We start from the raw sequence: 17167 nt of genomic DNA on the forward strand, positions 1-17167 counted from the left end.
ATTTGATCATATGAGTTACTAATTTTGAAAATCATACTCGACTTTTATTTGCGGGTATTGAAAATTTGATAGCTGGGTAAAAGTCAAGTCATAACTCATAAGTACGAAGCGCGTAAAAAGTAATCGTGTCCAGCCTTTTTTTTTTTTTTTTTTAATTTGTCAATACTAAGATTTAACGGAGATTACGGATCAAATAATTAAAGAATGATTAAAGCACCGGAGTTGACGGCTTGAAGGCAGAGTGGCGAGATAGTTTATTGGTCTTTTTTATTTATTGACCCAAGTTTCTAAAGTGCACTGCACAAGGTCCTATTAATATTATTACTTTCCCGGTCTTACTTTAATTTAAATATCTTCAACTTGGCTTATTGGCTACCGGGTCCAAACTTACTCCCATATAATAATAAGTTGAGACCTCATAACTAAAGAACAAAGAAAAATCATCTTTCTTCTTGCAAAGGACAACGAGAAAATAAGTGCTTCAACAGGTGAGGTGAGTCAGTTTGTTTGTTATTGAATGTACTCTGCTTTCGAAGTTTCTTTCTTTTCTGATTGCAGAAAGTTTTTCTTCTGTATTTGTTTTGATCAAATCGAGTCTACTCTTTAAATTAGATTTTTTTTATTTCTTTTTAAAACATGCAAAATTATTAGATCATGTTTTAGGAAACTTGAATCGTCGATTCATTTTTTTTTGTTTGTCAACATATACTAAGATTCTTCAAATGGGTTTCTTTTGATCTAAGAGTACCCCAAAAAAAAAAAAAAGAGTACAATACCACTTTTGTACGTTATATTCTGAAGGGTTGACTTTTCTAAACTACCCCAATAATTTTTACCCAAACTATTTACTCCTACATTGTTTGCCTCATCATAATGCAACACAAACTTTCAAAATCTTCAAAATCCTACAAAAACAGGATTAAATTTTGGTTTTCGTATAATTGGCCATAAATGGCGTTTAACAAACCGCGTTTAAATGGATTCGAGTCTAACTCAAAAACCGGACATAACAAACAAAACCTGATATGTGTTTGGTGTTTGATTATTGATTAAATATGACTTTATCGTTGGTCATTGTTGTTGAGTGTGTCAACTGCCTTTGTTCTAAATTTTCGTCTTCTGCGAAAGAGCTTGTTTTGTAATTGTGATGCCAATTATAAATACTAATACTAATGTCGTCGTTTCCGCGTTGGTTAATAATAACCTTGTGTGAATCGATTGAAACGATGATATGTGACTCTTGCTTATTTCTCTGATTGCTGTTACACATAGATATTTATGATCCCAAAGTTCTAAATTATTGGTGTAGTCTAGAAATGGTTTATGATGGAAAATCCCAAAATTACAGAGATACAAGTAAGAGGAAAAAACCATCTATTTCATTTAGAGGGTTGCTTACTAATAAAAGCACGCAATCCAAAAATCTCAAAAAGCTTTCATTTATTTATTTTTGGACGTTTAACACTCTAACTTTTTCGAATGGAAATATAATACACATAATAATAAAAGCATGTAATCTAATATGTAAAGCTAAATATATATTATTATTTACACACCCGCAATTTCATCACAAAAAATTTACAATTTTACCTTTACTCATTTCTATTAGTAATTCCTTTCCTTACTAACGTTTCCTCTAAAACAGGACAATTATGGTTGACGCAATTGTATCTTTCGGTGTTGAAAAGCTTTGGGAACTCGTGAGCGAAAATTATGAGCGATTTCAGGGAGTTGAAGAGCAAATCACTGAGCTAAAGAGTGATATGAAGATGTTAATGTCCTTTTTGAGTGATGCGGATGCAAGGAAACAAACAACTGCACTTGCAAGAAACTGCGTAGACGAGGTAAAAGAAATCACTTATGATGCTGAGGATATAATTGAAGCCTATCTTCTAAAGAGAGAACGAAGTAAAAGCAGTGGCATCAAGAATCACATGAGTAGTCTTGCTTGCATTCAAAGTGGTCATAGGAAGACTGCCTTAGAAATCACAAGCATTAGTACGAGAATCTCCAAAGTAATCCAGGTTATGCAGACTTTAGGCATACAATCAAACATTATTGAAGGTGGGTATTTGCAGGCTCTACAGGATAGAAAAAGGGAGATGCGTCATACATTTCCTATTGAATCTGAAACCAATCTTGTTGGTTTGGAGAAAAATGTTGAGAAATTGGTTGAGGAATTGGTGGGAAACGATAGCAGTCTTGGCGTATCCATAACTGGCTTAGGTGGTCTTGGCAAAACCACCCTTGCACGGCAAGTTTTTAATCATGATAAGGTAAAAGGTCATTTTGATGGACTTGCGTGGGTGTGTGTATCGCAAGAGTTTACACGGAAGCATGTGTGGGAGACCATCTTGAAGAATCTTAGTCATGGAGATTACGTTGCTGACATGAAGGAAGACAAACTACAGCAGAGTCTTAGTCCTGCAGATGAAGTTTCTGATAGGAACATATCACAAAGGAAGAAGATTTCTGATATGAATGAAGACGAACTTCAGGAGAAACTCATTCAATTGTTGGAAACAAAAAAGGCTTTGATCGTCTTTGATGACGTATGGAAAAGTACAGACTGGGACACAATAAAGCGAATGTTTCCAGAGAGAAAAGGTGACATCTTAAGCTAGATTTTCTTTTTCTATATTTTTCCCCCTTTAAAGGAAGATAATCCAAAGGGCCACAAATTGCTCATAAACACTTATGTTGCTTAATTGCAGCTGGTTGGAAGGTGCTGCTTACTTCTCGCAATAATGATGTACATCCACAATGTGTCACCTTTAAACCAGAAGGCCTAACTCTTGATGAATGTTGGAAACTTTTACAAATGATAGCATTTCCTAAGAACGGCACAACTGGTAAGCTTTACATAAACCGACCATATATATATACATAAAATCATACTATTTTATTTAAGAAAATGCTAACATAGTATAAACCAACTTTGTCCGAAAAAAAAAAAGTATAAACCAACAAGTAAAGCAATAGAAATTTACAGAGCCATTAAAAGAACACTAAAGTAAATTCAGCGAGATCAAGCAAACAAAGGTAAAAAGACTATAAACATAATCAACCACAGATGAGCCAATATTTAAAGTAGTGGATCACGAGTAACACAATTGACTAGTTAATTAGATTAACAACTGGATTATGATGCTAAGGCATTATTCATAAAACTCAATCCTAGGATATGAAACACTCGAGCAAAGTCAATCCACTTCCATGACACCAACTACTTCGTTAATCACTTAGTTAAACTAAGCTCATATTTTCAAATTAGACAGTCACCAAGCATAAATTACAAATTCTTTTTATCAAAACATGAAGATATTTTGATGATTCTAAATTATTTCAAAAAGTGAAAGAACCAAGCTCACTAAATCACTAGAATCTTTCAATCAATACTTAAGAAAGCCATCTACGATATCTCAAACACGTCTAGTTTCACTATATCTTAAAATTGAAGATCCTACGCTAATTGATATTTGACTGCGTAATGTTGTGTAGGATATATAATTGATAAAGATATGGTAGAGATGGCTAAGGAGATGATCAAACATTGTGGAGGACTACCATTGGCTGTCAAAGTGTTAGGAGGGTTGTTAGCTGCCCAACACACACCACGTCAGTGGAAAATGATATCTGAGAATATTAAATCTCACATAGTTGGAGGTGGGATTAGTTCCAATGATGACGATAGCAGTTCGATCAATCATGTTCTGTCTTTGAGCTTTGAAGGATTGCCTAATTATTTGAAGAACTGCTTACTCTACCTAGCCTCTTTTCCAGAAGATCGTGAAATAGAATTAGAGAGATTGTCTTATGTCTGGGCTGCAGAAGGAATAACAAATCCTAGGCATTACGAGGGAGCTTCCATTCGAGATGTTGCAGATCTCTACATAGAAGAGTTAGTGAAGAGAAATATGGTTATTTCTCAAAGAGACTTGGCGACTTCGAGATTTGAAATTTGTCAGTTGCATGACTTGATGAGAGAGATTTGTTTGTTAAAAGCCAAGGAAGAGAGCTTTGTAAAGATTGTTAGTGATCCAGCCAGCAGCTCAAGCGTACACTCTCAAGCTTCTAGCAAATCACGTAGACTCGTTGTGTACGGCACCCGTACTTTTAGTGGAGAGAGGGACATGAAGAATTCCAAACTTAGATCTCTCTTGTTTATTCCAGTTGGGTATGATTGGATTATGATGAGATCAAACTTCATGGAGTTACCATTGTTGAGGGTTTTAGATCTCAGATGGGCTAAATTTGAGGGAGGGAAGTTACCCTCTAGCATTGGAAAGCTCATCCACTTGAAGTATTTGAGTTTATATGACGCAAAGGTAACTCATCTACCTTCATCTTTGCGGAACCTGAAGTCGCTGCTCTATCTTAATCTAAATATACGTTCTCATCTGAATGACGTGCCCAATGTCTTTAAAGAGATGCTAGAACTGAGATATCTCTGCTTACCATGGAGTACAACTAGTAGGACAAAGTTGGAATTGGGTAATCTACTCAAATTGGAGACGTTGAAGTATTTCTCAACAGAGAATAGCAATGCGACGGATCTTCACCGTATGACAAGGCTAAGGAGTCTCCATATCTTTATCAGTGGCGAGGGGTGGCGTATGGAAACTCTATCTTCAACTCTAAGTAAATTGGGACACTTGGAAGATCTTACTATACGATCTCCCGAGAATTCCGTTCATCTCAAACACCCGAAGTTGATATATAGGCCGATGTTACCTGATGTGCAACATTTTCCTTCTCATCTTACAACCATATCTTTACATGATTGTCGTTTGGAGGAGGATCCGATGCCAATTTTAGAGAAACTGCTACAACTGAAAGTGGTTTCTTTATGGTGGAACGCTTATGTTGGGAGGGAAATGGTTTGCTCCAGCGGTGGGTTTCCTCAATTGCTGAAGCTCGATTTGTGTGGACTAGATGAATGGGAAGAGTGGAAAGTAGAAGAAGGCTCCATGCCCCTTCTTCATTCTCTCATTATTCATTGGTGTCATAAGCTAAAGGAGCTTCCAGATGGGCTGAGATTTATCACTTCATTACAGGAATTGAGTTTCTACACAAAGGAAAGAGAATTTCAGAAGAGGGTTTCCAAAGGAGGAGAAGATTACTATAAAACCCAACACATTCCTCTTATTCGATATGACTGGCCACTAGAACCAGAAGACAGCGAGGTAATAATATATTCTTTCCCGAGTCCAATAATCTGAGAAAAAATTTCATAAAGAAAAAACCAATGAAGATGACTCGACTTCATTTTTTTTGATGGAAAACAAATTTGATTATGTACTTTCATGAAATTTAATCAGTTATTCTCTCTTTGTTTTTCAGGTCAATTAATATCTTCTCAATTGGATTGTGGCTATATATATATCCTTGTAATGTAATAATAATAATCTCTTTTGCATTGTGTTGATGTGTTTTGGTTCCCAATCAAACTATTGGCTCTTGTTCCACCACCATACTAAGGTTGCTGGTTCTGTGTTAAAACAAGTTACTTGGTCTGCTTTCTATTGTGTTTATCAAATTGATTATCTTCTTGTGTTAAATGGAGCTTTGTGGAATTTGCGTGATACCAAAACTGTTGTTGTCCTCCACAGTATATGGTATTTCTCATAAATAAGCTCGGAAGCTTGTCTTGTACGGTCCAGAGCATTCAAATTATGATGAGACAATGATATAAGACATCATAAAAGCTATACAAAGTTTCCGAAGTCTTTACCAATAAGGAGTTTTACGTAAACTTGCAAATTATGATAAGATTGTTCATTCTCATGTGTTTTTATCTTTTAATTCATATAAGTGTATAACTTATCTAAGAAGAGTATAAAGATTTTATAGCGACATTTTCAATGCTACTTTGATAAGCAAATGGTTTGTTCAAAGTCTTAGATATTTCTTGATGTGTTTGTTTGTAATCAAACATGTTCAAGGCGAGATAATAACACATGTAATTTACCAAGATTTAATAATCATTTGACATTTTTACTATAAAGATTTAATAATAATGAACCAACCCCTATCGTTATTCGTTGAGAAAAAAAAAAAAACAATTGGGCCTTAAGTAAACAAAATTGGGCTTAAAGGAAACCCTAAAACGCACGCACGTGGAGAGACAAAGAGAGAGAAAGTATTCATCTTCTTCGTTTTGTGAAAACCCACCGGAAGAAACGTTACTCGTCGGCGGAGAACTAAAACTACACACACCATGGGTTCCGTGAAGAGAAAATCAGTGGAGGTATCTTCTGATTCTGCTCCGCCGCAAAAGGTTCAGAGAGAAGACGATTCCTCCCAAATCATCAACGAAGAGCTTGTGGGTTGCGTTCACGATGTTTCCTTCCCTGAAAATTACGTTCCTCTTGCTCCCTCCGTCCACGCGAAACCACCGGCTAAAAATTTCCCCTTTACACTTGACTCCTTCCAATCTGAAGCTATCAAGTGTCTCGATAATGGCGAATCAGTCATGGTAAGCTTTACTCTGATTTCAAAGCTCCAAGCTTTACTATCAAGTGTTATTGAATGGGTTAATCAATCTGTAAAGTTTACATCTTTTGGTAAAACTGTGTGGTTTCATGTTTAGGTTTCAGCTCATACATCAGCTGGTAAAACAGTTGTGGCGTCGTATGCTATTGCCATGTCTTTGAAGGAAAACCAGAGGGTTATTTATACTTCTCCTATAAAGGCACTTAGTAATCAGAAGTACAGAGATTTTAAAGAAGAGTTTTCTGATGTTGGTTTGATGACTGGAGATGTTACTATTGATCCTAATGCCTCTTGCCTTGTAAGTATCTTTACTACTTTTTGGTTCTGTCTCAGAGATTGCTTATTTGCTATTTGTTCATAGTTTTTTTGTTATTTGTTTCAGGTCATGACCACGGAGATCTTGCGTAGTATGCAGTATAAAGGGTCTGAGATTATGCGGGAGGTTGCCTGGATTATTTTTGATGAGGTGCATTACATGCGAGATAGCGAAAGAGGTGTGGTTTGGGAAGAGAGTATTGTCATGGCTCCGAAGAATTCTCGTTTTGTGTTTCTATCTGCAACTGTTCCCAATGCCAAGGAGTTTGCTGATTGGGTTGCAAAGGTAATTTCACGCTTGCTACTCCTTCTACCTCTCTTCTGTGAATGGATGAATACATTTTCATATCAACTTACAATTATGATTTCATATCTTTATTTATTTTGGAGGAAATAGAAACATGACTTGGCGAAATGCAATGTAGTTTTCATATATATATGGTGTTTCTTTGAGTACGCCATAGTAAAACAGCCTGTTTAAAACAAATGAAATTTTATTATATTTGGCGTGGTTGCTCTGGAGATGTGATTATAGAATTGGTATTGTAGGTTCACCAACAACCATGCCACATTGTTTACACCGATTATCGGCCGACTCCGCTTCAGCATTATGTCTTTCCTGCTGGAGGTAATGGACTTTACTTGGTTGTGGATGAAAAGGCTAAATTTCACGAGGATAGCTTCCAGAAATCTCTTAACGCACTAGTTCCGACTAATGAGGGTGACAAGAAAAGAGATAATGGAAAGTCTCAAAAGGGATTAGTGATGGGAAAACTTGGTGAAGAAAGTGATATTTTCAAATTGGTGAAAATGATAATTCAGCGACAATATGATCCCGTAATTTTGTTTAGTTTCAGCAAAAAGGAATGCGAGGCACTTGCTATGCAGGTTAGTTTCCTCCTCTTCTGTTTGTCTGGTGCTAGTAAAGATATCGTTTACCAGCAAAAAATTTTATTTGACTTCTTTCAAAATCCCTAGATATTAGCGCTGTCATATGATCATTTCATCCCATTTGGGGTATGTTCTTTGTTTGTAACTAGTAGCCAAACAGGAATCTGAATTTGTTTCTGCTGAAAATAAGAAAATTGGTCCCAAAACTTGGGTCTTTTCTGTTCTGTCTTCTTTTTATGCTTGGGATCAGTCTTATCCCTTTTAAAATAATATGGGGTTTGAGGGACTGTTATAAGCTCCTGGAGTCTTGTGTGAAGATGTTGTAGCATCCAAGTTTTACGGTCGGGGCGTTACAGATTTGGTACCTATATTGGTTATTATATCTGTTCATGTGTGTTTTCAATTGATTCAGAAACTAGCAAAGTCTATTGACTACGGTGTTTTGTCTTAGCCAGCTCAGAAAAAATATCTTGCTGGAGTCGGTTATTCCTGATAGGGGTTAAATAGAGTTAGTAGCTGAAGATCTGAGTATTCTGGGTATCTTGGATCAATTGTAGGAGTTGGGTCGCAAAAGAAGCCCTCACTTGAATCAAGAATTGTCTATAGTATACTATTCCCACCACTGAATGAAAAACGTTTCTACATTCTTAATCTTGACAGTTGGTTATTACATTGCAGCAGCGCACTCTTCATATTTTTTTTCTCTGAATAGACTGTTCAAAAATTGTTTTTATGATTTTTCTACTGTGGTTTTCTGCACCTTGCAATGACTCTATGGCGTGTCTTGTTTTATGTGTATTTTACAACCTGAAGTTCATTGTCTGCGTTCTTTTACTACTAAAACGTGAGTATAATGCCTGTCTGTTTGTTCCACAGATGTCTAAGATGGATTTAAACAGCGATGATGAGAAAGACGCTGTGGAGACAATCTTTACTAGTGCAATTGATATGCTTTCAGATGATGATAAGAAGCTACCTCAGGCAAGCATTCATTAAAGCTCTTTCTAAGATGCTTAGTGTTTGTATAATGCGCCTTAACCTATATCTTTTGTGAATACTTTCCACAACTTCTTGAAACATATTATTATGTTTTAATGTTGTTGGGTTATCTGTGGGCTAGGATGATCATGTGCACATCTCTGTAGGAAATGGCTAGTATATTGGCTTACTAGTAGTGGATTTCCCACTAATCTCGTCGCCTCTTTTATCTCAATATTTTATTTTATATTTTGTTTGCCTTGTAGCCAGCCATCCTCTTGCACAAAAATTGAGCTTTCCCTAGATATTATACTTTTCACTACCATGTAATAGCTTATATTCCTTAAATCTGATGTTCCATAAAGGGTTGTCTTGGTGCTTGTGTAGTTGATCTAGTTTCAGATGCGATTTGGCTTGTTAAATATATTTGTCCTGCGGGGAAATTGACATAATTCATGGCTTCATGTACTGCAGGTGTCAAATATTTTACCCATCTTGAAACGTGGTATAGGCGTTCATCATTCAGGACTGCTTCCAATTTTGAAAGAAGTAATTGAGATATTATTTCAGGAAGGTCTTATTAAGGTAGGTGAATGCGCAGAACCACAATTTCCATATTGTCAATTCTTGCTACCTTTTGGTATGTGATTTTGTGATGTTTTCGTGTAGTTTCTTTGGCATGCATCACTTTGATTTAAGTTTTTCCTCTTTTGGATTGTGTATACGCGTTCTTACTATGTCATTGCCACTGAAGTTTGAAGTATTTTCTTTTAGTGTTTGTTTGCAACAGAGACATTTAGTATTGGATTGAACATGCCGGCAAAGACGGTTGTGTTTACCAATGTACGTAAGTTTGATGGAGACAAGTTCCGGTGGCTATCAAGTGGAGAGTACATACAGATGAGTGGTCGTGCTGGACGTCGAGGTATTGACAAACGAGGTATCTGCATCCTCATGGTTGACGAGAAAATGGAACCCGCTGTTGCTAAATCAATGCTCAAAGGAAGTGCTGATTCTTTGAACAGGTACATGGTTAAGTATTTCAAATATGTATTTTATTATCAGGGTAGAAAATTATCACCCTGATTGATAGTCTGCTTTAAGAGGGTTAGACATCTTGACATATTCACTCACCAAGACTGTTTTGTTTCCTTTATTCACCAGTGCCTTCCATTTAAGCTATAACATGCTTCTAAATCAGTTGCGGTGTGAAGAAGGTGATCCTGAGAATCTTCTGCGCAATTCGTTCTTTCAGTTTCAAGCTGACCGTGCTATACCTGATCTCGAGGTGCAGTTGCAAAATGCTAAATGTTAGATTTCCTGATGATAGTGTTCACTTTTTGTGTATGATCTGATTGTGGCCTGGTCTTCGCAGAAGCAAATAAAATCCCTGGAAGAAGAGAGAGACTCTATGGTGATTGAAGAAGAAGAAAGCTTAAAAAATTACTATAACCTGATTTTGCAATATAAGAGTCTGAAGAAGGATATACGTGAAATTGTGTTCATTCCAAAGTACTGCTTACCCTTTTTGCTGCCAAACAGAGCTGTTTGTCTCGATTGCACAAATGATGATGAAGAGACACAATCATTTAGCATTGAAGACCAGGATACATGGGGAGTGATAATGAAATTTAACAAAGTCAAAAGCTTATCTGAAGGTTGGAACTCTTGAGAATTAAATTTTGGTATAATGGTATTAATCTGCTCACACAATATAATGATTTCGTCTTGACATGAGTAATTAATTCAGATGATGATAATAGAAGACCGGAGGATGCAAACTACTCTGTAGATGTATTGACTAGATGTATGGTTAGCAAAGATGGTGTTGGCAAAAAGAAAGTTAAGGCTGTGCCAATTAAGGAACGTGGTGAGCCTGTTGTGGTCACTGTTCTTTTGTCTCAGGTATCATGGCTGCTCCGTTTAATTTTCTTTTCTTGTCTTGTAGTCCTTTATAATGTCTTATACATTCTTGTGCGGCTCATCCTCCTTGATTCTGCTATTGATGATCTTATTGTTTTTCTTTATCATCATGGACAGATTAAGAGTTTAAGCAGTGCAATCATGAATATACCAAAAGATCTTGTACCACTGGAAGCTCGAGAGAATGCTCTGAAGAAGGTTTCTGAGTTACTCGCTAGACATCCTGATGGAATACCCCTAGATCCTGAAGTTGATATGAAGGTATTTTGTTTTCTCCCCAGTACCTTTCTGCTTCTGCTATCTTTCATTTCTCACAAGAGATGAATACAACTTTTACTTCATTAGATTAAGAGCAGCTCTTACAAAAAGACAGTTCGTCGGTTGGAGGCTCTGGAAAATCTATTTGAAAAACACAAAATTGCGAAATCTCCCCTCATAACAGAAAAGCTGAAAGTTCTACACATGAAGGAAGAGCTAACAGCCAAGATCAAGTCACTTAAAAAAACTGTCCGATCATCAACAGCATTGGCGTTTAAAGATGAACTCAAAGCCAGAAAGCGTGTTTTACGAAGACTAGGGTAAATATTTGCTAAATTCATTTCATTCACTTTCAAAATATACTTATGAAACCAACTCAATCTTATACGTCAGCTACATCATTCTCTTCTGCTCTTTTTAAAGTTACAGGACTGTAATGTTCCATTGATGACTCTATTAGCTTAATTTTTTTTATTATTCTATTGAAACGCAGATACATCACTAGTGATAATGTCGTGGAGTTGAAGGGTAAGGTTGCATGTGAAATCAGTAGTGCAGAAGAATTGACATTAACGGAGTTAATGTTCAGTGGTATCTTCAAGGATGCAAAGGTGGAGGAGTTGGTTTCGCTCCTCTCTTGCTTTGTGTGGCGAGAGAGAGTCCCTGATGCCGCTAAACCTAGAGAAGAACTCGACTTGCTATTCATACAGTTACAGGACACAGCCAGGCGTGTTGCTGAACTTCAGCTTGACTGCAAGGTATTCACTAACACATTCTCTCCTTGCTCATCCAAGAAAACTTGACCATTTGAATGAGCTTTGGTCCATAACTTTGTCTGGTATGGCAATGTGTTAGGTCGAAATCGATGTGGAGAGTTTTGTTCAATCGTTCAGACCAGATATAATGGAGGCGGTGCATGCTTGGGCAAAAGGGTCGAAATTCTATGAGGTCATGGAGATTGCTCGTGTTTTCGAAGGGAGCTTGATCAGAGCGATAAGGAGAATGGAGGAAGTTCTGCAACAGCTCATAGTAGCTGCAAAATCTATAGGAGAAACACAGCTTGAAGCTAAACTAGAAGAAGCTGTTTCCAAGATCAAAAGAGACATTGTATTTGCAGCGTCTCTCTACTTGTGATGTCGTGTGCTTATCTCATCTTGGCAACAAGATTGAAACAAAAGCAACGAATTTTGTTTGTACCATCATTTATTCTTAAGGTCTCACAATGTGAACAAAGAACTATAAAGCAAGAGGAGATTTAGTTTCATAATTTTATTTTTGACTATGACCAGTTAACGTAGAACAAGACGTGAATCTTAATTTCCACATTTTCCCGTACAAAAGCTACACAACTCCTCAAAACACATTGCATCTAAGTGAATTCATGGGACCTGAAGACATAAAACTTCATTGCTATACACAGACATCTCAATTTTCACATTGTCTAACGATCTCTTGCTTCTGCTTTCATCTTTCCTACGTGGCAAGTACATTTAAAGCATAACAGTGATATACTCATCTTGATCCAGCCATAGATGATGACCTGCCCTCTGTATTCCCATTTTCCTCTGCATCAGTTTTGGGCTGCATCCTTGCATTGACTGCGAGTTTGTTCTTCGGTGAAAGTTTCTTCACTTCCTCAGGTGTGTAGATGAATATCTTTCTCACCATTCCACAGAACTCACTGCATCACAAAACAGAAGACCATAATGTCAACAGTAAAGAAAAAGGATTACATTAAAGTAGATGATGCTCTGCAATTGTAAACAATGCTGTGTTTCTTGTGAGTATTAGACCGCAAATGCACTTACTTCCATGGATCATCACCAACCATCATCATGTCATCTTCATCATCGGTGTAAACAACTTGCCATTTTTTGGTAGATTTTAAGAGTTCACCCTTGATTTCGAACATCTCCTCCAGCTTCTTGAATAGATCTTCATAACACTCTGACCTTGTCAAATCAACAGCTCTGCCAACTGCACTGCCTTGCATGTGCACCTAAATCAAATCGCCAAAAACATTGTGTTTTAGTCAAAAGCAAGACGCAGTCACGGTCTGACAATTTAAGACCAATATTGGAGTTGTGACCCAAAAACAAAAAAAAAAAATTGATTTTGAAAGATTGAGCGATACAAGAGGCTAATAATCACCTTTGTGCAGCTACGTATCTGTCTACTTTGTGATTCTTGAGGAGACCTCAAAGAGGAATTCTCAGGGTCATCACTCCCCGAAGGAATATCAGATTGGTTGATGTTTAACGGCTCAGACTGCTGACCAGAGTCAAACTCATTGGATGGGACAGGTTGATCTACAGCGACAGCACCGGACACAGAGGCAGCAGAGAAACATTCATCCACATTAACATTTTCAACTAGCTCAAACCCAAAAAGCCTACAGACATTTCCATTAGTTTGCTTCTTTTCAGTAGATTCATTGTTAAACGCTGAAGCAAAGGATTCAGCTGCACTATCTGCATGGCTGGGCCAAAAGGCTGATCCAATAGATACTCCAAATGATTTGTTCCCACCATGACCAAACGTAGCAGCTTTGGCAGGAGGAGAGAATAATGGCACTGAGGAAGGAGTGTCTGCCGGGGATTTCCACACACCATCTGGAGTAACTGAAGAGAGCATCAATAAAAAGAGCCAGAGCTGCCACAAAGAAGAACAGTTCAGAAGAGAAGAGAAAACAGAATACCAGGAGCAGATGGACCGGTGGTTGGTGAAGGTAAACCAGGAGGTCTCGGTCGTTTGTTCCTTTGTGGAGGCTGAGGTTGTGAAGAAGGAGTACTATTTGCAACTAGGGGCTCAAGTTCCCAAGGTGAAACTCTTTCAGGACGAAATACAGATGAGGGTTCGTCCCATTGAACCTGAAGCATGATCAGATTGCAAAGAAGCATATTAAGATGCATCACTCTATTCATTCAACTAAAGAAATACAAACCCACAACTTGCTCCACTGCAAAGTATAACAGTAGAATATTCTAACCTTTAGCGATCTCCATTCAGAATCATGCCAGACCGAAGACTTGTTTTCCTGAACACCAACTATTGTCCCACTGAACCTGCATTGTTAAAATAAGAAAAAAAAAATATATATACATAAAAAGCCAGAAGTTATATTGCATTCAGCTTTATCAGCGAAAAGAAAACAAGATAGTTAGATGTGATACCTTTTCTCGGGAGCTTCTTCACCCTCGAATCTCATCTTGAAACGCATGCCTACAGACAGCTTCTGGGTCTTAGCTTCGAGATATCTATTGACGCTCACAATAAACTCTGACCTACTTGTCCTGATAATAGAAGATACGTCAGCCTGAATTTGCAGCAAAATGATTATCATCAAGCATATGCAAGCAACAGTAACTCAAAGGCATAAGATGCATATTTGGAGAAAAAAATGGCTGGCGTGTCTGTCCCAGACCGGACAGATACATCTAACATAGCAAAAGTTTAAGTTTTCTAAATTAGGCTGACAGTCAGATGCATCAACTGATGTGTTTTCGACCATTTGATGGCATTAAACTGTTTTTTAGGATTTTGTTCCCAGTCAATGTCTCAATTAAAGTAAAGTAAGAAAAAGACCTGGGCTTGTAGAAGACAGAAAAGATTGTCCCTGTTGTAATGGCATGAGCTGCAGTCGCAAGGACCCCAATATGCATGCTATGACTTGAAATGACAGATGACGGGATATTAGTCTGTTGTCTCATGTGCCGCCTAACACCAACTCGGAGCTCTTCATTCTCACCCCTGAAAGACAATACTATGTCACATGTCCAGCCGTTTATGGCAGAAACAATATCCATACAAATGAAATGAGGAACTTGCCTTAAGAATATGAAAGCATCACCAGCCACTAGTTTCTTCGAGCTAACAAATACACTCCATCCAGTTGTTAGCAAATGGCGCCTTGGTTGGCCTGTAGTCAGTCACAACCTTATGATTAAAACAAACGTGAAACAATAATATTAATGCAAAATTATGTAAAGCTTTAAAGATTTCCAGTAGCAGTAGCATTAGGGTAAAGGAACCACAGTAGACCATCTCATAATAAGATACCAAGTGTAAAAACCTCGGAAAATGTGCCTAAAATGCCATTCATTATTGTGGAGATCAGTTGCAACCAATTCTTGCCACGGTGGTTGTTGGGACATATCCTAGAAAAGAGAAAGCAAACTGTTACAAAAAAAAAAAAGAAGTTGGAGGTGTGTCCAAAAAGCAACAAGAACACCGGAAGCAAGTCTGACCAAGGGTGGGAGACAATCATCTGCGTGTCGCCGTAGCACAGAGAATCCACCATGTGTGCTTGTGTCTGAAGCAGTTAGTGTCTTGCAAAATGAATGTACAGTGCACTTTTCAGGTTCTTGAACAGGTGCATCTGGGCTGGTTGGTTCGTTTTGCTGATAACCAAACATAATAGTTTCACCAAAATCAATAACAGGAAAAAAAAATACAAAACCGTATTTTATAGAACACCAAACCATCAAATTTACTTACATCCAGTTCTGGCAATAAGGTTATTTGCGCGTATACTTCATCAGTCTCGGGCTCTGCCTGAGGTTGCAAAGTGAAGCACAACAAGGTATGAAATTATTTAGCCAACCCATTTCATGAAGAAAAATTATCATATATCATGGAATTCAGCCTACCCTGCGCTGGATGTTGATCACTTTACAGAGAATCTTAGATGGAAGATTGAAGGAAGGCATCTGTTGCTCCAAACCTTGGTGCATTGATGCCTCGAGCTGCATAGGAAGTGACCAATTAAATGCATAAATGTGATAACCAGATAAGATGCACAAAACAATTAATCATGTGAAATCAAAACAGGTCGTACATTTATCTGTTCTATACAACAATACATGTTTTGGTGACTTTATTTTAAGCTAGAAAGCATAAACAAGGTTATCTGAAGTGACATAGAGTAAGAACACTCCAATTAACATAACCGGCTTTAGCAAATGAGGGTACTACGGTTTATCACAATGTTAAGTGATTCAACCCAATAAGAATACCTGCTCCATGTGGCCTTCAGGGAAATAATAAACTCGTTCCCCTTCACGAGGTAGCGTTACAAGAGGTCCAGCACAGGCATGCCAGAGCTCCGTACATAAAGCATCACTTAAAACTCCTACAAAGATACAAATAACGGTTATGGGATGCATTATGCAACATAGTTTCTCAAAAACAAAGCAAGGGTTGCAATAAATATTCCACGAACCTCCCGGTTTTACAGATGAATGAGTGGTAGCTGCCATTTGGAATCCTTAATCTCGATAAATTTACCTGGGCAACAAAAACAAAAGAAGAGAAAACTATAAGATTGAAATGTTATTCTGAAAGAGAAAAGCAGAAGATGGACATATCCTTCCTCTAATTTAGACAAACAAAACTCTGATAGATGTCATTATGTAGAAACATTTAAAACCCTTTCATAAATTTACTGACAAAATGTGGGCCATTTATGTAACTGCTTTGTTCTACATTGTGTCTAAAGCACATCACAAGACTAAGATTCTCAAAATTTTATTACCCAATTTGAAGAGAAAATCCAATAGTCACTCAAACAAAGATGTAAAAAGAAAGAACAAATAAAGCAAAAGCAAGACAAGAACCTGCTCAATAACATACCAAAAATGAACAGATTTCAGTCCTTATAACTTCACACTATGCAACACAAAAACTGTTACTAAAACCAAGATTTCAAACTCAGAACCTAAGATTATGTAATAGAATCAAATCTATGAGAAGAATACAGCTACAGACAAAATTTCAGTACCACCGAAGACAAAACCCATTTAGAAAGCTTAAAGAAACGATTTTTAGATCAGGAACCAAAAAAAGAGTTGAAATTTGGATATGAAACAAAGTAACAATTCTTGATCTACATTAACCCCAAAATCAAAATCCCGGTAAAATCGACAAACCCAGCTCAAATCTGACTACAGATCCTCTAAAGTCTCCTCCTTTTCCAACATTTACTAAGCAGAACCAAGCAAACCCAGAAATAAAAATCCAACCTTTAACTTAAAACCACTGGATCCAAAGCGAGCTAGGGTTCAAACAAAACCCAGAAAGGGGATAGAGAGAAACTGAGAATTGCTGTCAAAAATAATGTAAGAAGAGGAAAAAAGAAAACAGTAGAAGATTGATTTGGGAAGATGTGAGAGATAAAGGTGTGTATGTAAAGGTGTATACACACACCGTCAGTGTTTGGTTGAAGCCGACACGAACCCTTTGGCTATGGCTTGCCTCTTTTTCTCTTCTTCTCTTTTTTTTATTTTTTCTTTTATTTTCTTTGTTTCCT

General features: G+C 37.3%; 3 protein-coding genes across 6 annotated transcripts; 2 read left to right on the forward strand and 1 right to left on the reverse strand.

Annotated features, from left to right (window-relative positions):
• Window positions 1-5546, forward strand: LOC110230774 (putative disease resistance protein At1g59780). 2 transcript variants are annotated; one of them, XM_021034625.1, is made up of 5 exons: window positions 1-493; window positions 1646-2607; window positions 2715-2852; window positions 3502-5186; window positions 5344-5546. In XM_021034625.1, the coding sequence occupies exons 2-5, from the start codon at window positions 1653-1655 to the stop codon at window positions 5350-5352; spliced, it is 2787 nt and encodes a 928-aa protein (XP_020890284.1). In that variant the 5' UTR covers window positions 1-493; window positions 1646-1652; the 3' UTR covers window positions 5353-5546. The 2 variants fall into 2 exon arrangements, with proteins under 2 accessions (XP_020890284.1, XP_020890282.1); XM_021034623.1 differs by lacking the exons at window positions 1-493; window positions 5344-5546 and having other exon boundaries at window positions 3502-5222.
• Window positions 5547-6041: 495 nt separating this feature from the next.
• On the forward strand, window positions 6042-12132 carry LOC9322727 (DExH-box ATP-dependent RNA helicase DExH9). The gene is made up of 14 exons (XM_002886615.2): window positions 6042-6478; window positions 6593-6793; window positions 6878-7096; window positions 7360-7698; window positions 8578-8682; window positions 9154-9264; window positions 9454-9704; window positions 9844-9967; window positions 10055-10337; window positions 10430-10584; window positions 10720-10863; window positions 10948-11180; window positions 11354-11618; window positions 11716-12132. Exons 1-14 carry the CDS (start codon window positions 6221-6223, stop codon window positions 11992-11994), a joined length of 2967 nt encoding a protein of 988 aa, XP_002886661.1. The 5' UTR covers window positions 6042-6220; the 3' UTR covers window positions 11995-12132.
• Window positions 12133-12149: 17 nt separating this feature from the next.
• LOC9322728 (auxin response factor 1) lies at window positions 12150-17167 on the reverse strand. 3 transcript variants are annotated; one of them, XM_021034632.1, is made up of 15 exons: window positions 17065-17167; window positions 16082-16146; window positions 15876-15991; window positions 15510-15605; window positions 15358-15414; window positions 15108-15260; window positions 14933-15017; window positions 14689-14779; window positions 14446-14610; window positions 14034-14153; window positions 13850-13925; window positions 13559-13730; window positions 13012-13481; window positions 12669-12859; window positions 12150-12541 (listed from the first exon to the last, which is right to left on the reverse strand). In XM_021034632.1, the coding sequence occupies exons 2-15, from the start codon at window positions 16116-16118 to the stop codon at window positions 12373-12375; spliced, it is 1998 nt and encodes a 665-aa protein (XP_020890291.1). In that variant the 5' UTR covers window positions 16119-16146; window positions 17065-17167; the 3' UTR covers window positions 12150-12372. The 3 variants fall into 3 exon arrangements, with proteins under 3 accessions (XP_020890291.1, XP_020890292.1, XP_020890290.1); XM_021034633.1 differs by having other exon boundaries at window positions 13012-13472; window positions 16881-17159; XM_021034631.1 differs by having other exon boundaries at window positions 16881-17158.

Source organism: Arabidopsis lyrata, assembly GCF_000004255.2.
Source record: "Arabidopsis lyrata subsp. lyrata unplaced genomic scaffold ARALYscaffold_2, whole genome shotgun sequence".
In the NCBI taxonomy this organism is placed as follows: domain Eukaryota; kingdom Viridiplantae; phylum Streptophyta; class Magnoliopsida; order Brassicales; family Brassicaceae; genus Arabidopsis; species Arabidopsis lyrata.

Coding starts and splice junctions, on each gene's coding strand:
- LOC9322728 (XM_021034632.1), bottom strand. CDS start 16,118: ATGGCAGCTACCACTCATTCATCTGTAAAACCGGGAG. Junction 14,611..14,688: donor GATGCTTTCATATTCTTAAG/GCAAGTTCCTCA, acceptor ATTGTCTTTCAG/GGGTGAGAATGAAGAGCTCC. Junction 13,731..13,849: donor CTGAATGGAGATCGCTAAAG/GTTAGAATATTC, acceptor ATCATGCTTCAG/GTTCAATGGGACGAACCCTC.
- LOC110230774 (XM_021034623.1), top strand. CDS start 1,653: ATGGTTGACGCAATTGTATCTTTCGGTGTTGAAAAGCTTTGGGAACTC. Junction 2,608..2,714: donor AATGTTTCCAGAGAGAAAAG/GTGACATCTTAA, acceptor GCTTAATTGCAG/CTGGTTGGAAGGTGCTGCTT. Junction 2,853..3,501: donor TCCTAAGAACGGCACAACTG/GTAAGCTTTACA, acceptor AATGTTGTGTAG/GATATATAATTGATAAAGAT.
- LOC9322727 (XM_002886615.2), top strand. CDS start 6,221: ATGGGTTCCGTGAAGAGAAAATCAGTGGAGGTATCTTCTGATTCTGCT. Junction 6,479..6,592: donor ATAATGGCGAATCAGTCATG/GTAAGCTTTACT, acceptor TTTCATGTTTAG/GTTTCAGCTCATACATCAGC. Junction 6,794..6,877: donor ATCCTAATGCCTCTTGCCTT/GTAAGTATCTTT, acceptor TATTTGTTTCAG/GTCATGACCACGGAGATCTT.